We start from the raw sequence: 11,788 nt of genomic DNA on the forward strand, positions 1-11,788 counted from the left end.
ACAGTTTTATTGTATGTATTTTATTTATGGGAAGTTATAAATTTTGAAATTAATACATATAAGGAAAGTGTCTGAATTTTAGGGATTGCATTTTTATAATTATTTATATTAAAATGGTATAGATTGTATATATTTTTGTAATTAGTTTTATTGGTGTTATTACAGTAATTTCTTTACTTTTGTTGTATATAAGTGAAAATTGCCCATGATTTTATCCAAGGTACAATGGGGGCCATGGGCCTATGAAATCAAGATCCAATAAGTTATCATAAATCTAACAAATAAATTTACAAACTTATTAATTCCTCGTGACTCCACTATAGACTCGGAATTGCACTCTTGAATTCATAGAACACTCTATAAAAAATATAGATACGCTATTAATTATCCGTTGTTACAACCATAATTGTCACTCAATCCTCTATAGACGATCTACAATAAGATAGGACTAAAATATCGTTTTACCCATCATTGTATTTTATCCTTAAAATACTTAGTTCCTTGTAATTGATATTTCAGTAAACTAATTTAATTACTGAAATGAGATCTCTATCATTTAACACCTTGAACCAAACTAAAAGGAAATCATCATTTCACTTCTTCATCAGCAGCTATAGATGTTCATATCTATGATTAACACTCTCACTCAATTATACTACCAAGTTCCCAAGATGTAAGTGTGGGCTAGTCCGTAGGGTAAGCTGATAACGAACAAGTCAAAGAACTCAAATAATACAATCTGTTAGAATACTAACAAGTCAGAATTGAGATTGAATTGACCTATGGTCAACTATATGATATGACTAGAATAGATAATAACGGTATGTTTACTTATCTTATCAACTATCAATATCGGTCATGTCTGATGTAACAAATACATCCAATCTTATCTACTTTACAAATGTTCTGGAAAGAACATAACACTACAATGTGTAAGTAGATCATATCGTAGATTGGCAAGTCAGTGTAAATCCTGTGCACTGACTAATCTTAAAACTAACTTATTTTGAACATATAATCATATTTATATTCCACTGTGATTACGTCACTATAAATACGATTAGCTATATGCTTGAGATTTAATAGAAGTTTATATCAAAAAAAAAATCATGAAAATAAAACATGTGAGCAAAGTGATTGACCAAGCCAAAAAATGATTTCTATTCTTTTATTGATAATAAAATGAGATTACAAAGAATTTGTGTTTTAATTAGGGCATAAAACCCCAACACCTCAATGGCGAGTTGACATGATTGATGAGCACAATGCTTTCACTTTTAATCGAACTTGGGATCTCGTGCCACGACATCTCTCTCAAAATTTGGTTGGATGTATGTGGGTTTATCGTATCAAGTATACATCTACAGGTGCAATTAAGCGTTACAAGGCTTAGCTAGTGGCTAAAGGGTTCCATCAAAGGGTGGGTGTTGACTTCTACGAGACGTTTAGTCTGATAATAAAGCCTACAACAGTTCGTTTGATGCTTTCTCTAGTTGTTACTCGTGGGTGGTCTATTCGACAATTGGAAATCAATAATGCTTTCCTTCAAGGTTCTCTCAAGGAAAATGTTTACATGTCTCAACCTCCTGGCTTTCTGGATAAAGATCAGCCTACACATGTTTGCAAGCTTCGTAAGGCTATTTACGGTCTTAAACAAGCCCCCCAGGCGTGGTACAATGAACTGCGAACATTGATTTTGTCTTTTGGGTTTAAGAACTCAATTGTCGACTCCTCTTTGTTCATATATCATCAACATGGACTAATTTTTTATTTACTTGTTTAAGTTGATGATATCATTATTATGGGTCCTTCACCTAATGCTCTGCATGAATTTGTTACCTTTCTAACTTCACATTTTCTTTGAAGGACTTAGGGACTTTGTCTTAATCTCTTGGAGTTGAAGTTCTACCTCACACACAAGGCTTATTCCTAACTCAAAAGAAATATATTGGTGATCTATTGGCTCATGCAAGCATGTCCAATGCTAAGGCAGTCTTAACGCCGATGGTCTCTCATCTGCCACTCACCCTAGATGTTGGCTCTCCTATTCCAAACCTCACTGAATATCGAGCTTTGGTAGGTGGTTTACAGTATCTTGCCTTCCCTCGTATGGACATTGCCTTTGTTGTCAATCGGTTGTCTCAGTTCATGCACAAGCCAACTAATTTACATTGGGTAGCCCTACGACGCCTCCTTCGATACTTGAATGGAACTATTGATCATGGCTTGATTCTTCATCATGACTCTCATCTTCGACTCCACATATACACTGATGTGGATTAGGCAGGTGATCGTGATAATTTTGTCTCGACATCAGGTTATATTGTTTTCTTAGGCCGTAATCCTTTGTCATGGAATTTAAAGAAGCAACAAGGCATTTCTCACTCTTCCACTGAAGCAAAATTTAGAGCTGTTGCTTCCATTACTACTGAGTTGTTGTTGTTGCAATCTCTTCTCTCTGAGCTCAACATTCAACTGCCCAGCACACCGAGCATCTACTGTGACAACTTGAGTGCCACCAACTACTCAAAAAATTTGGTGTTTCACTCTTGTATGAAGCATCTAGCTCTTGCTTTCCACTTCATTCGTGAACAAGTGGAACTTGGAAAGCTTCATGTTCAGCACATTTTGGGAGATGATCAACTTGTGGATGCATTGACTAAACCTCTTGATGTGGTGCGGTTCACTAACTTGTTCTCCAAGATTGGCCTAGTCCAGAGACCGTCCATCTTGCGAGGGCGTATTAAGGAATAATTAGAAATTCTACAATATTCTAATTATTCAAGTTGTATTTTATTCACGTTGCTTTTTAAAGTTATATTTTAATAGGTCAATTGTAATGCCCTGGTTACCCCAGAACAGTTACGGTGAACCAAAAATTTGACCCGCTACCCGAGTCCTTTGCTTAAAAATGTGCTCTAAGTGTTATTAACAGGCTAAGGTAGAAAAAACAATAAAAAGGAACTGATACATTTTATTAAATACATAAAACTGTTCACGGGCCCATAAAATCTTTTACAAGTTATTTCCAACTCAAAAAGGCCATTACTGTCTCAAAATTATAAACCCGCTGACCTAAGCGACAAAAATAGGGTAAACCCCTAGTTCCTCTGAGAACTCCTTGGCCGTGGTGGTCAAGCGGCCGCATATGTACACATCACAACCTAAGCTCTCCACTCAAGGCTGGGTGAGCTTTTCTTTCCCTTTACCTGCACCACATAGCACCCATGAGCCAAGGCCCAGCAAGAAAACACAAAATAGCATGACATAATATCAACAATGATCATAATAATCATTCAGGACTTCCAGTCCAAAACAGATAAGTGACAGTCGCAAAAGTCATTAAGATGGGTACTGCTCCCTTAAGCCATGTGACGATAGGGTCATCGGAGCTTAACAGATAAATGAACCTTTCACTAGCTTAAACAGGATAGGTGCATGGTGACTAGTCACCAACATAACCTTCCTCATGACCATAGAGTCATAACCCTGGAACATTGTTCCCTAGCCATGTGACAAACGGTCACCTAGGCCTCACGCCCTGGCTCTGAGTAACTAGCTTAGACTAGTCAAGCGCTTATAAGATTCATCGACTTTAGGTTCGGTCCATCATTAATGCCTTAGAGTCATTCAACGCTGATATCAATTAGATCTAATCTTCATTCGGCCCTGCGCTCAAGACGCTTATGCCGTTTCTGACTCTTAGGCCAGTGTCCCTGACTAGTCAATGCCATATACAAGTAAGCAATATTAGTCAGCATTTAATATGCAATCAATGTCCACATTTATCAACCAACATGCCTCAATAACAATCATGCATGTCACATACACAGGATGCAGTTTTCTTACCTGAGGTTCGAGCGAGACATATAATAAGAACGACTCATGAGAACGATCAACCTTTTGGTTCCTTAGCGGTTACCTAATCACAACCAATTATAACCTCCATTAATGAAAATCAACATTGAACGGGTCTTAACCTAAGCACCACTCTCGGGACCTCGAAACATGCCCACACAGTGAGTAGATTCGATCCCGGGCCTTAAGGATTGGAACCCCGAGCCAAAAACCCTTAAAAACACTCAAAACGGGACTTTGAAGGAACAGAGTAGCGCTACAGCGCTGCTCCCTAGTGCCCCAGCGCTATTCTCAGAACCCCAAAAATGCCCAAATACCCCCTGAGTAGCGTTGTAGCGCCCTAAGGTGGGCGCTATAGCGCTACCTCCAGACCAGGTACCCCCCTCAAACCTCCTTCTTCAACTCCTTCTATTCTAACTCGATTCTAATGCTTCCAAATCCCATTTTTGTTGCCAAATGAACCCAAAAACCATCCTAACGTACCCCAAACATCACAACCATAAGAACCCTAGCCAAAACTCCCAACAAAACCAAGATCTCAACCTAGAAATCTCAACTGAAAACTAGAACCAAAACAGGGCAAACCAGAGAATTCAATGGCTAGAAACTTACCCAAAGCTCAGCTTGTGATGCTCTTCAATGGTGGAACACTCTCCTAAACTCCCAAGGCTTACTTCCCAAGCTTGAATCCTCAAAAATAGCTCAAAAATCCCAAAGGAAACTGAAGGAAAAGAAGGTATGGGAAAGCTCTCCAAGTTACTCTGTTTTCTCTCTTCTTTCACAGCCAAAAATGGCTTATATCTATCTTAGGGGTGAAAAGACCAAAATACCCCAAGGTCAATTAAAAGTTTCTAAAGGCTCCCAAGGGAAAAATTGGTATTTCCCACCTATCTCGTTAATCATAATTAACGCTCTTAAATTCCCGTTATTCTCGATAATCTCAAACACCAATAATTCACATCTCATTACCCTTTAATTCCCAGCAACGCTCTAATCATTAAAATCACCCCGAGACTCATCTCGAGCCCCGAACTTAAACCTGTTATGACTAGACTGCTAATTAATACTCCATGATCATCTCATGCCGAATAGATCGAACAAACCCACATTATAATGTGGTCTCAACAATATATCACCGACATGCATACAAATATACAATTATGCCCTCAACCGGCCAAATTACCATCACACCCCTGTAATTAGAATGTGGACCCACATGCATGCATTTAACATCATATTATAATACAATTCTCATAAACATGCATATTATCATTTAATGGCATAATTAAATAAGTATGGCCCTAAAACTAATCAGAATATAGGAGGGCATGTGGAGCTTCCTTCTCTCTCTCTATGGGTCGGAGGAAAAAGGAGGCGCTGAAGCCGGCGGCAGTGGCCGTTTCTACGGATTGTATTCAGACAAATCCAGATCTCCCTTCAATTCAAGACCACATCGTGTTGGAGAACAGCTTTAAGGAATACCATGACCCGGGTGAAGTGTTGGAAGCTGAATCGTATGCTGAACAATTTTTGCCAGTGGATATAGAGGGCACAGCAGGTCCGTCCAAAGTAGCCAGTTGGGCCGAGGAGATGGAGAAAACAGATTATCAGAATTCAGCTAAAGACGTGTGGAGCAAATTCAAAGCCAACCAGGTGAAAACTCCGTCTACTAGCTTGGATTTCATTGAACCTCTGAAGGTTGGGGATCGAATAATTGCTAAACTGGACATTGATGAAATTGAGGTAGAGGCTTCCTTTTGGCGCACTTCGATTGTATGTGTAGTCTTGGGTGCTAATCCCCCCTTTCGAGTATTCGAAGGTTTTGTGAAGAGAGTCTGGGGTAACCTTGGTATTGACAGGATAGTCCGCATGAACTCTGGGTTCACCTTGGTTAGCTTTCGTGATGTTGCTACTAGGGATCTCGTCCTGGAAACTGGTGTGATTCACTTCGACAAAAAGCCAGTTGTACTTCGACCCTGGACACCTGATATGGACACAATGCAGATGGTGAAATCAGTTCCGGTTTGGGTACGACTAAATGGCTTGGGGCTTCAATATTGGGGTTGTAAGAGTCTAAGTGCTCTAGTAAGCACTATAGGCAAACCCATTATGATTGATCAAGTTACTCGTGATAGATCGATGGTCAAATTTGCAAGAGTTCTTGTTGACATGGAAATCTCTGAGATCCCTCCTAAGTCTATCTCGTTTGTTAATGACAGAGATCAGCTAGTTGAACAATTGGTGGAATACGAATGGCTTCCATCAAAATGCAAAGCTTGTGACTGTTTGGGACACACTATAGTGAACTGTTCGAAGGACAAGGGGTACATTTGGGTTAAAAAATCCAATCCGGATTCTAAGAAATCTGAGGTGACTACTAGAAAAACCATTGCTGAACCTTGCATTGATAATAAGCAGGCTACTACTTCTCAGGAAAGTGAAGCTGCTGCTGTTATTATAAACTCTGCTACTGCCCAGGATACCTTAATTTCGTGCGAAACTGCTGCTGTTATTGTTAACAAGTCAGCCATTTCTAATGTCGGTATAGCAGCAAAGTAAGTTCCTGTAAGTAAAGCAGGGGTGTCAAAGGATACTGGAACGGGGGGCAAGTGAATAACGCAAAGAAGGAGAGGTACCAAGGCCAATACTGTCCAGCCTTCTAAAGCATTAAATCGAAATGGATATGCAGTGCTCCAAGAGCCAGGGGATGGGAATTTGGCTACCAACTCTAATTCTAGTCAATATGGAGAAGTGCAACATCCTTAGTTGGAATGTTTGGGGTATGAATAAAGGTAATAAGCAGTGAGATATTCGCGATTTGTGTCGATTGAATAATATTGGGTTTGGGGCGCTCTTTGAGACCAAAGTCTGCCATGAGAAAACAGCAGGAATAATTAGTAATAGTTTCCCCAACTGGGATTATTACTCGAGTAATGTGATATCGTTCAGAATTTTGCTTATTTGGCAATCGAAATTTGTGCAAGTTCAAATTCTTGGTGAAGATACTCAGTTTGTGCACTGTAAAATCAGAGTTTCTGGGCATAACACAGAGTTCTTTTTAACTGCTGTGTATGGCTCAAACTCCATGTTGGACAGGAAAATTTTATGGGATAAACTTGCTGGGTTAGGGCATTTGAATCTTCCTTGGATTGTTTTAGGAGATTTCAATGCTATGTTCAGCTATCAAGACAGGAATGGAGGTAGACCCATAACTTCTAAGGAGGTTTTTGATGCTCAAAATTGGCTGTCTTTAGGCCAATTAGATGAATTTCGATGTGCTGGTTCCTCTTACACTTGGTCTAATAAGCATGAAATTGGTGATAGAATATACTCTAATTTGGATAGGGTCTTTACTAATGAGAAATGGCTGGAACTCTTTCCTAACACAGAAGGAATTTGCAAATGGGATAGTAATTCAGATCATAGTTACTGTGTAATCAAGAACCATGTTATAGGGAATATTGGTATCAAGCCTTTTAGGTTCTTTGACTGTTGGATGTTCCCTAGTATGTTTAAAACTGTTGTTCTTGATAGTTGGAACAAAGCTACCTCTAAAGCAGGCCTTGCTAGTATTATCCTAAAGCTCTTTAGGGTAAAGCACGTGTTAAAGAAATTCAATAAAAAGGAATTGGGAGACATTCCTCATAGCTATCAGGTAGCTAAGGAAAGCTTCAATCTGGCTCAGGGTGCCTTAGCTAATGACCCTCGCAACACAATGCTCCAGTTAACTGAACAGATCAAGCTTCAAGAGTTGATTCAAGCCAGGAAGAGGTATGTTAGTTTCCTCCAACAAACCAGTAAAATAACTTGGCTGCAATTTAATGATGAAAACTCACATTACTTCCATGCCATCATGAAAAAGAGGAGGGCTGAGAATAGAATTACTTCATTTGTGGTGAATGAGGAGGTGATTAATGATTATGATAAGGTGGTAGAGCATTATTGTCATCACTTCAGGAACTTCATGGGGAAGAAGAGTTCGGCCAATAGGCAGATTGATACCAACAGCCTGAGTTTTGGTGAAAAACTTACTGTTCAGCAGCAGCTCAAATTGATCAGGACTTTTAATAAGGAAGATGTGAAAGAGGCTTTGTTTGGCATTCACTCAATCAAGAGCCCCGGTCTGGATGGGTTTGGAGCTGGGTTTTTGAAAGGCCTTTGGAATGAAATAGGTAATGACATTAGTATGGCAGTGTTACAATTTTTTCATGATGGTGTTCTTCCCAACGCTCTTAATGAGACTGTCATCTCCCTCATTCCGAAGACTGATTCTCCAAAAACAGCAGCAGATTATAGACCTATTGCTTGCTGCAATATGCTGTATAAATGAATTTCTAAAATGCTTTGTTCTCGTTTGTCTGAAGTTCTCCCTATTTTGATTCATGGTAATCAAGGGGCTTTCATCAAGAATCGTCTCCTGGCTCATAATATTCTTATTTTTCAAGACTTGCTCAAGGGTTATACGAGGAAGAACATTTCAGCTAGATGTATCATGAAGATCGACCTTAGTAAAGCTTACGATATAGTAGATTGGCAGTTTGTAGCTGACCTGCTCAAGGGTCTTTGTTTCCCTTCTAGGTTCATTCATTGGGTGCTGGTTTGCTTAAAGGGAACCACTTATTTTTTGATGCTCAATGGTCGGCTTCATGGCACCTTTAGAGGGGAAAAGGGTCTGAGACAAGGAGATCCGATATCTCCTCTTTTGTTTGTTTTGATTATGGAGTATCTGACTCGGCTCTTACTTCAGACTTCTAAACAAAAAGGTTTTGGTTTCCATCCCTTATGCAAGCATGTAAATCTTGTCAATCTCTGTTTTAGCAGATGATCTAGTTATTTTTTGCAAGGGTAATGTGAAATCTATGAGACTCACACAGTCTGCTATTGAAAGCTTTTGTGCTACAACAGGTCTCTCAATCAATAACACAAAGTCCCATATCTACTTTGGAGGCATAAAAGACAATTGTAAATCTCAATTTTTGGAGATTACTCAAATGGAAGAAGGATCTTTTCCGCTTAAGTATCTTGGAATTCATCTAAGACCAACTAAATGGAGAGCAGCAGACTGTGGGGAAATTATTGAAAAAATCCAACTGAACCTCCATTCCTGGGCCAGTAGGAATCTATCCTTTGCAGGCCGAGCTCAACTCATTCATTCAGTCCTTCTTGGAATTAGGAATTTCTCGATGAATATCTTCATCCTTCCTCAGAAAGTTATTGCTGTCATAGATAAATGCTGCAGAGATTTTCTTTGGGGGATGAAAGGGAATCGTAGCAAACTTCACCTTACGTCTTGGGAGCAAGTCTGTCTTCCCAAAAAGTATGGAGGAGTTGGCTTCTTTGAGGGCAGGAAGTGGAATATTGCTATGATGGCCAAGTACATTTGGGCTATTTCGAGTAAGAAGGATTGCTTATGGGTCAAATGGATAGATTCGATCTATCTTACAGGCCATAGCTTCTAGATTGTTCCTTTAATAAGTGACACTAGCTGGTACTTTCGGAAATTATTGAAGCTGAGGAATGTTATAGAGTGTACTGCTGTTACTACTTCGGTTTTAAGAGGTAAGTTTAAAGCGAATTTTTTTTATCTTTCTCTTACAACAGCTAGAGAGGTTCAATATGCTTCTGCTATATGGCATCGTTTATGTGTCCCGAAACATAGATTTATTTCCTGGCAAGTGATAAATGAACATCTTCTTACTCGAGATAATCTTGGGAAAATTATGGAGCTGGCTACCTATCTCTGCCCGGTTTGTGATAGTGTCAATGAGTCCCATCAACACCTCTTTTTTGACTGCTCCTTCACTAAGAAACTTCAGCAAGAAGTTAGTTCCTGGTCCGGTTACAAGGGCTGGCCTCTTACCATGGAAGCCTGGAAGATTTGGAGCACTAATGTCGATTCAGACCTGCTGACTCTGGTTTGGAATGCTATTCTTTCAGCAGTCTTTTACTCAGTTTGGTGTAATAGAAATAGGTGTGTGTTTGATTTGTGTTGTAGCTCAGTGTTGGTAGTTAGTTCTACTATAAAATTACCTATCAAAGCTAGAGTTAAGGGAATTAATTGTACCAAGGCTAAGAAAAGAGACAGAGATGTAATTGGCCTTATAAATTCCCTTTAATTCTTTCTTCTTGCTGTTTGATGTAGCTGTTAGCTACTGCTAGCCTTGTATCTATATTGTGATAGTTGAATATATAGTTCTTCTTTTCCTCAAAAAAAAAATAAGTATGGCCCTCTCGGCCTACTAATCCCGCCATTAAACCACATCGGAGAATTCGGGGCATTACATCAATATTGTTAGTTTGTTTCCTTATTATTAGCTTAACTTTAGCAAGTAGATCACCTAAGTTGTTTTGCCAACTACGCCTGGTCTGTGTATTATTTAACAAGCTTTGATTAAATAATAATTATCATCAAAGCTTTCATATTTCCAATAATTATTAGTTAAAAAAAGGTAAGTAGAAAATATACCCTTTATAATGTCATTTTACAAAATAATTTTTTTTGTAAAATGGTCTTTGTCCGAAATCCAAACATCCGATTGGCTGTGTGGAATTCTCGATAGGGGTGTGGAATGCTATTTTGCAAAATATATATATATATATATATATATATCAAAACAAGATTATTATGCAAAGTGACTATAAAAATTTCATTTTACTAAATCATGCTAATATATATTTTTATTTTATGATTTATATCATTTTGGGCCCTTTATATTTTTTCTAACACTAATTTGGATCCTATGTTTCAAAATATTACAAAAGGGGCCCCTCTTTTGTAAATTGATTAAAAAAATGGTATCATAAATTAAATTTGGTCAACAATAAATTAAAAAATTATATGAATCCATTAAAAAAAAATTATATGAATTTAGCTGTTAATATCTTGTGGTAGACAGAGTTCGTAGTAGAGAATAACAAAAAATTGAGAAAGAATAGTTTAAAATGGTGAGCTAAGTATACTATGTCTTACCAATTTACAAATCAAAGGGTCTTGTGTTTCTAATTGTTTAAAGGGTAGTTTACATAAATATGAGAAATATATATATAGTTTCTAAATTTATGGGGAAAAAAATAATTATACAAAATATTGTAAGTTTTGGAAAAAAAGAAGTTTAAAATATGGTAATTACATAAAATATAAAAAATAAATTACCATAAACTTAATTATACAACTCTTTCTTTCTCCTCCCCCACCATATCTCTCTCTTTCTCTCTCTTATTTTCTCTTCTCTCCCTTACGATTTCTCTCTCTCTCTTCTCATTTCTTTCTTTCTCCTCCCCCATTTAGTGTCCATCTCAGATATTTGCTGGTGATGCCACCTCCATCGCTACCCCCAACGACGACGACCTGGTTCTTCTTCTTATTTCTTTCTTCTTTTGCTTCTTCCTCTTTCTTTCTTTCTTCTTCTTCTTCTTCTTCTTCTTCTTCTTCTATCTTCCTTATTCTTCTTTTTCTTTCTTCAAATATTGTTTTCTTCTTCTTCTTCTTCTTCACATCTGATTTTGTACTTCATATTTGATTTTTCTGGATTTTTTTTTTCCAAATCTATTTAAGTAACCAGGTACCATAACGCCTGATTCATTTTATTCATATCTGAATTTTTTATACCTAGCTGTAACCAGTTACAGTAACCAGGTACCATAACGTCTGATTCTTCACACCTCACAAATCAGTATCACTATCAAATATGGGAGAAGTTCATCTTTCCAGGTGAATTTGAGAACTTCATGCGTATGCTGGTGCTTGTGATTGATTGTTCGTAAACGATGTTACCATACTTAATGTCTTTTTTTTTTCTCTTCAAATGTTTAGTGAATTTGATATTGATGCGTTTGTCATCTTTTTCGGGGAGGTTTACAAAGGTGGGCAGCAGATGAAACAATGGGTGTTTGTGACAGATAATTCCATCTCCGAGTTACGGGTTGGAAG

General features: G+C 38.0%; 1 protein-coding gene across 1 annotated transcript; it reads left to right on the plus strand.

Annotated features, from left to right (window-relative positions):
- The first annotated feature begins 8,197 nt into the window (after positions 1-8,197).
- Positions 8,198-9,974, plus strand: LOC133832860 (uncharacterized). The gene is made up of 4 exons (XM_062263142.1): positions 8,198-8,621; positions 8,680-9,272; positions 9,369-9,417; positions 9,460-9,974. The coding sequence occupies exons 1-4, from the start codon at positions 8,198-8,200 to the stop codon at positions 9,972-9,974; spliced, it is 1,581 nt and encodes a 526-aa protein (XP_062119126.1).
- The last annotated feature ends 1,814 nt before the right edge of the window (positions 9,975-11,788 follow it).

Source organism: Humulus lupulus, chromosome 4, assembly GCF_963169125.1.
Source record: "Humulus lupulus chromosome 4, drHumLupu1.1, whole genome shotgun sequence".
In the NCBI taxonomy this organism is placed as follows: domain Eukaryota; kingdom Viridiplantae; phylum Streptophyta; class Magnoliopsida; order Rosales; family Cannabaceae; genus Humulus; species Humulus lupulus.

Coding starts and splice junctions, on each gene's coding strand:
- LOC133832860 (XM_062263142.1), top strand. CDS start 8,198: ATGCTTTGTTCTCGTTTGTCTGAAGTTCTCCCTATTTTGATTCATGGT. Junction 8,622..8,679: donor TCAGACTTCTAAACAAAAAG/GTTTTGGTTTCC, acceptor CTGTTTTAGCAG/ATGATCTAGTTATTTTTTGC. Junction 9,418..9,459: donor TACTACTTCGGTTTTAAGAG/GTAAGTTTAAAG, acceptor CTCTTACAACAG/CTAGAGAGGTTCAATATGCT.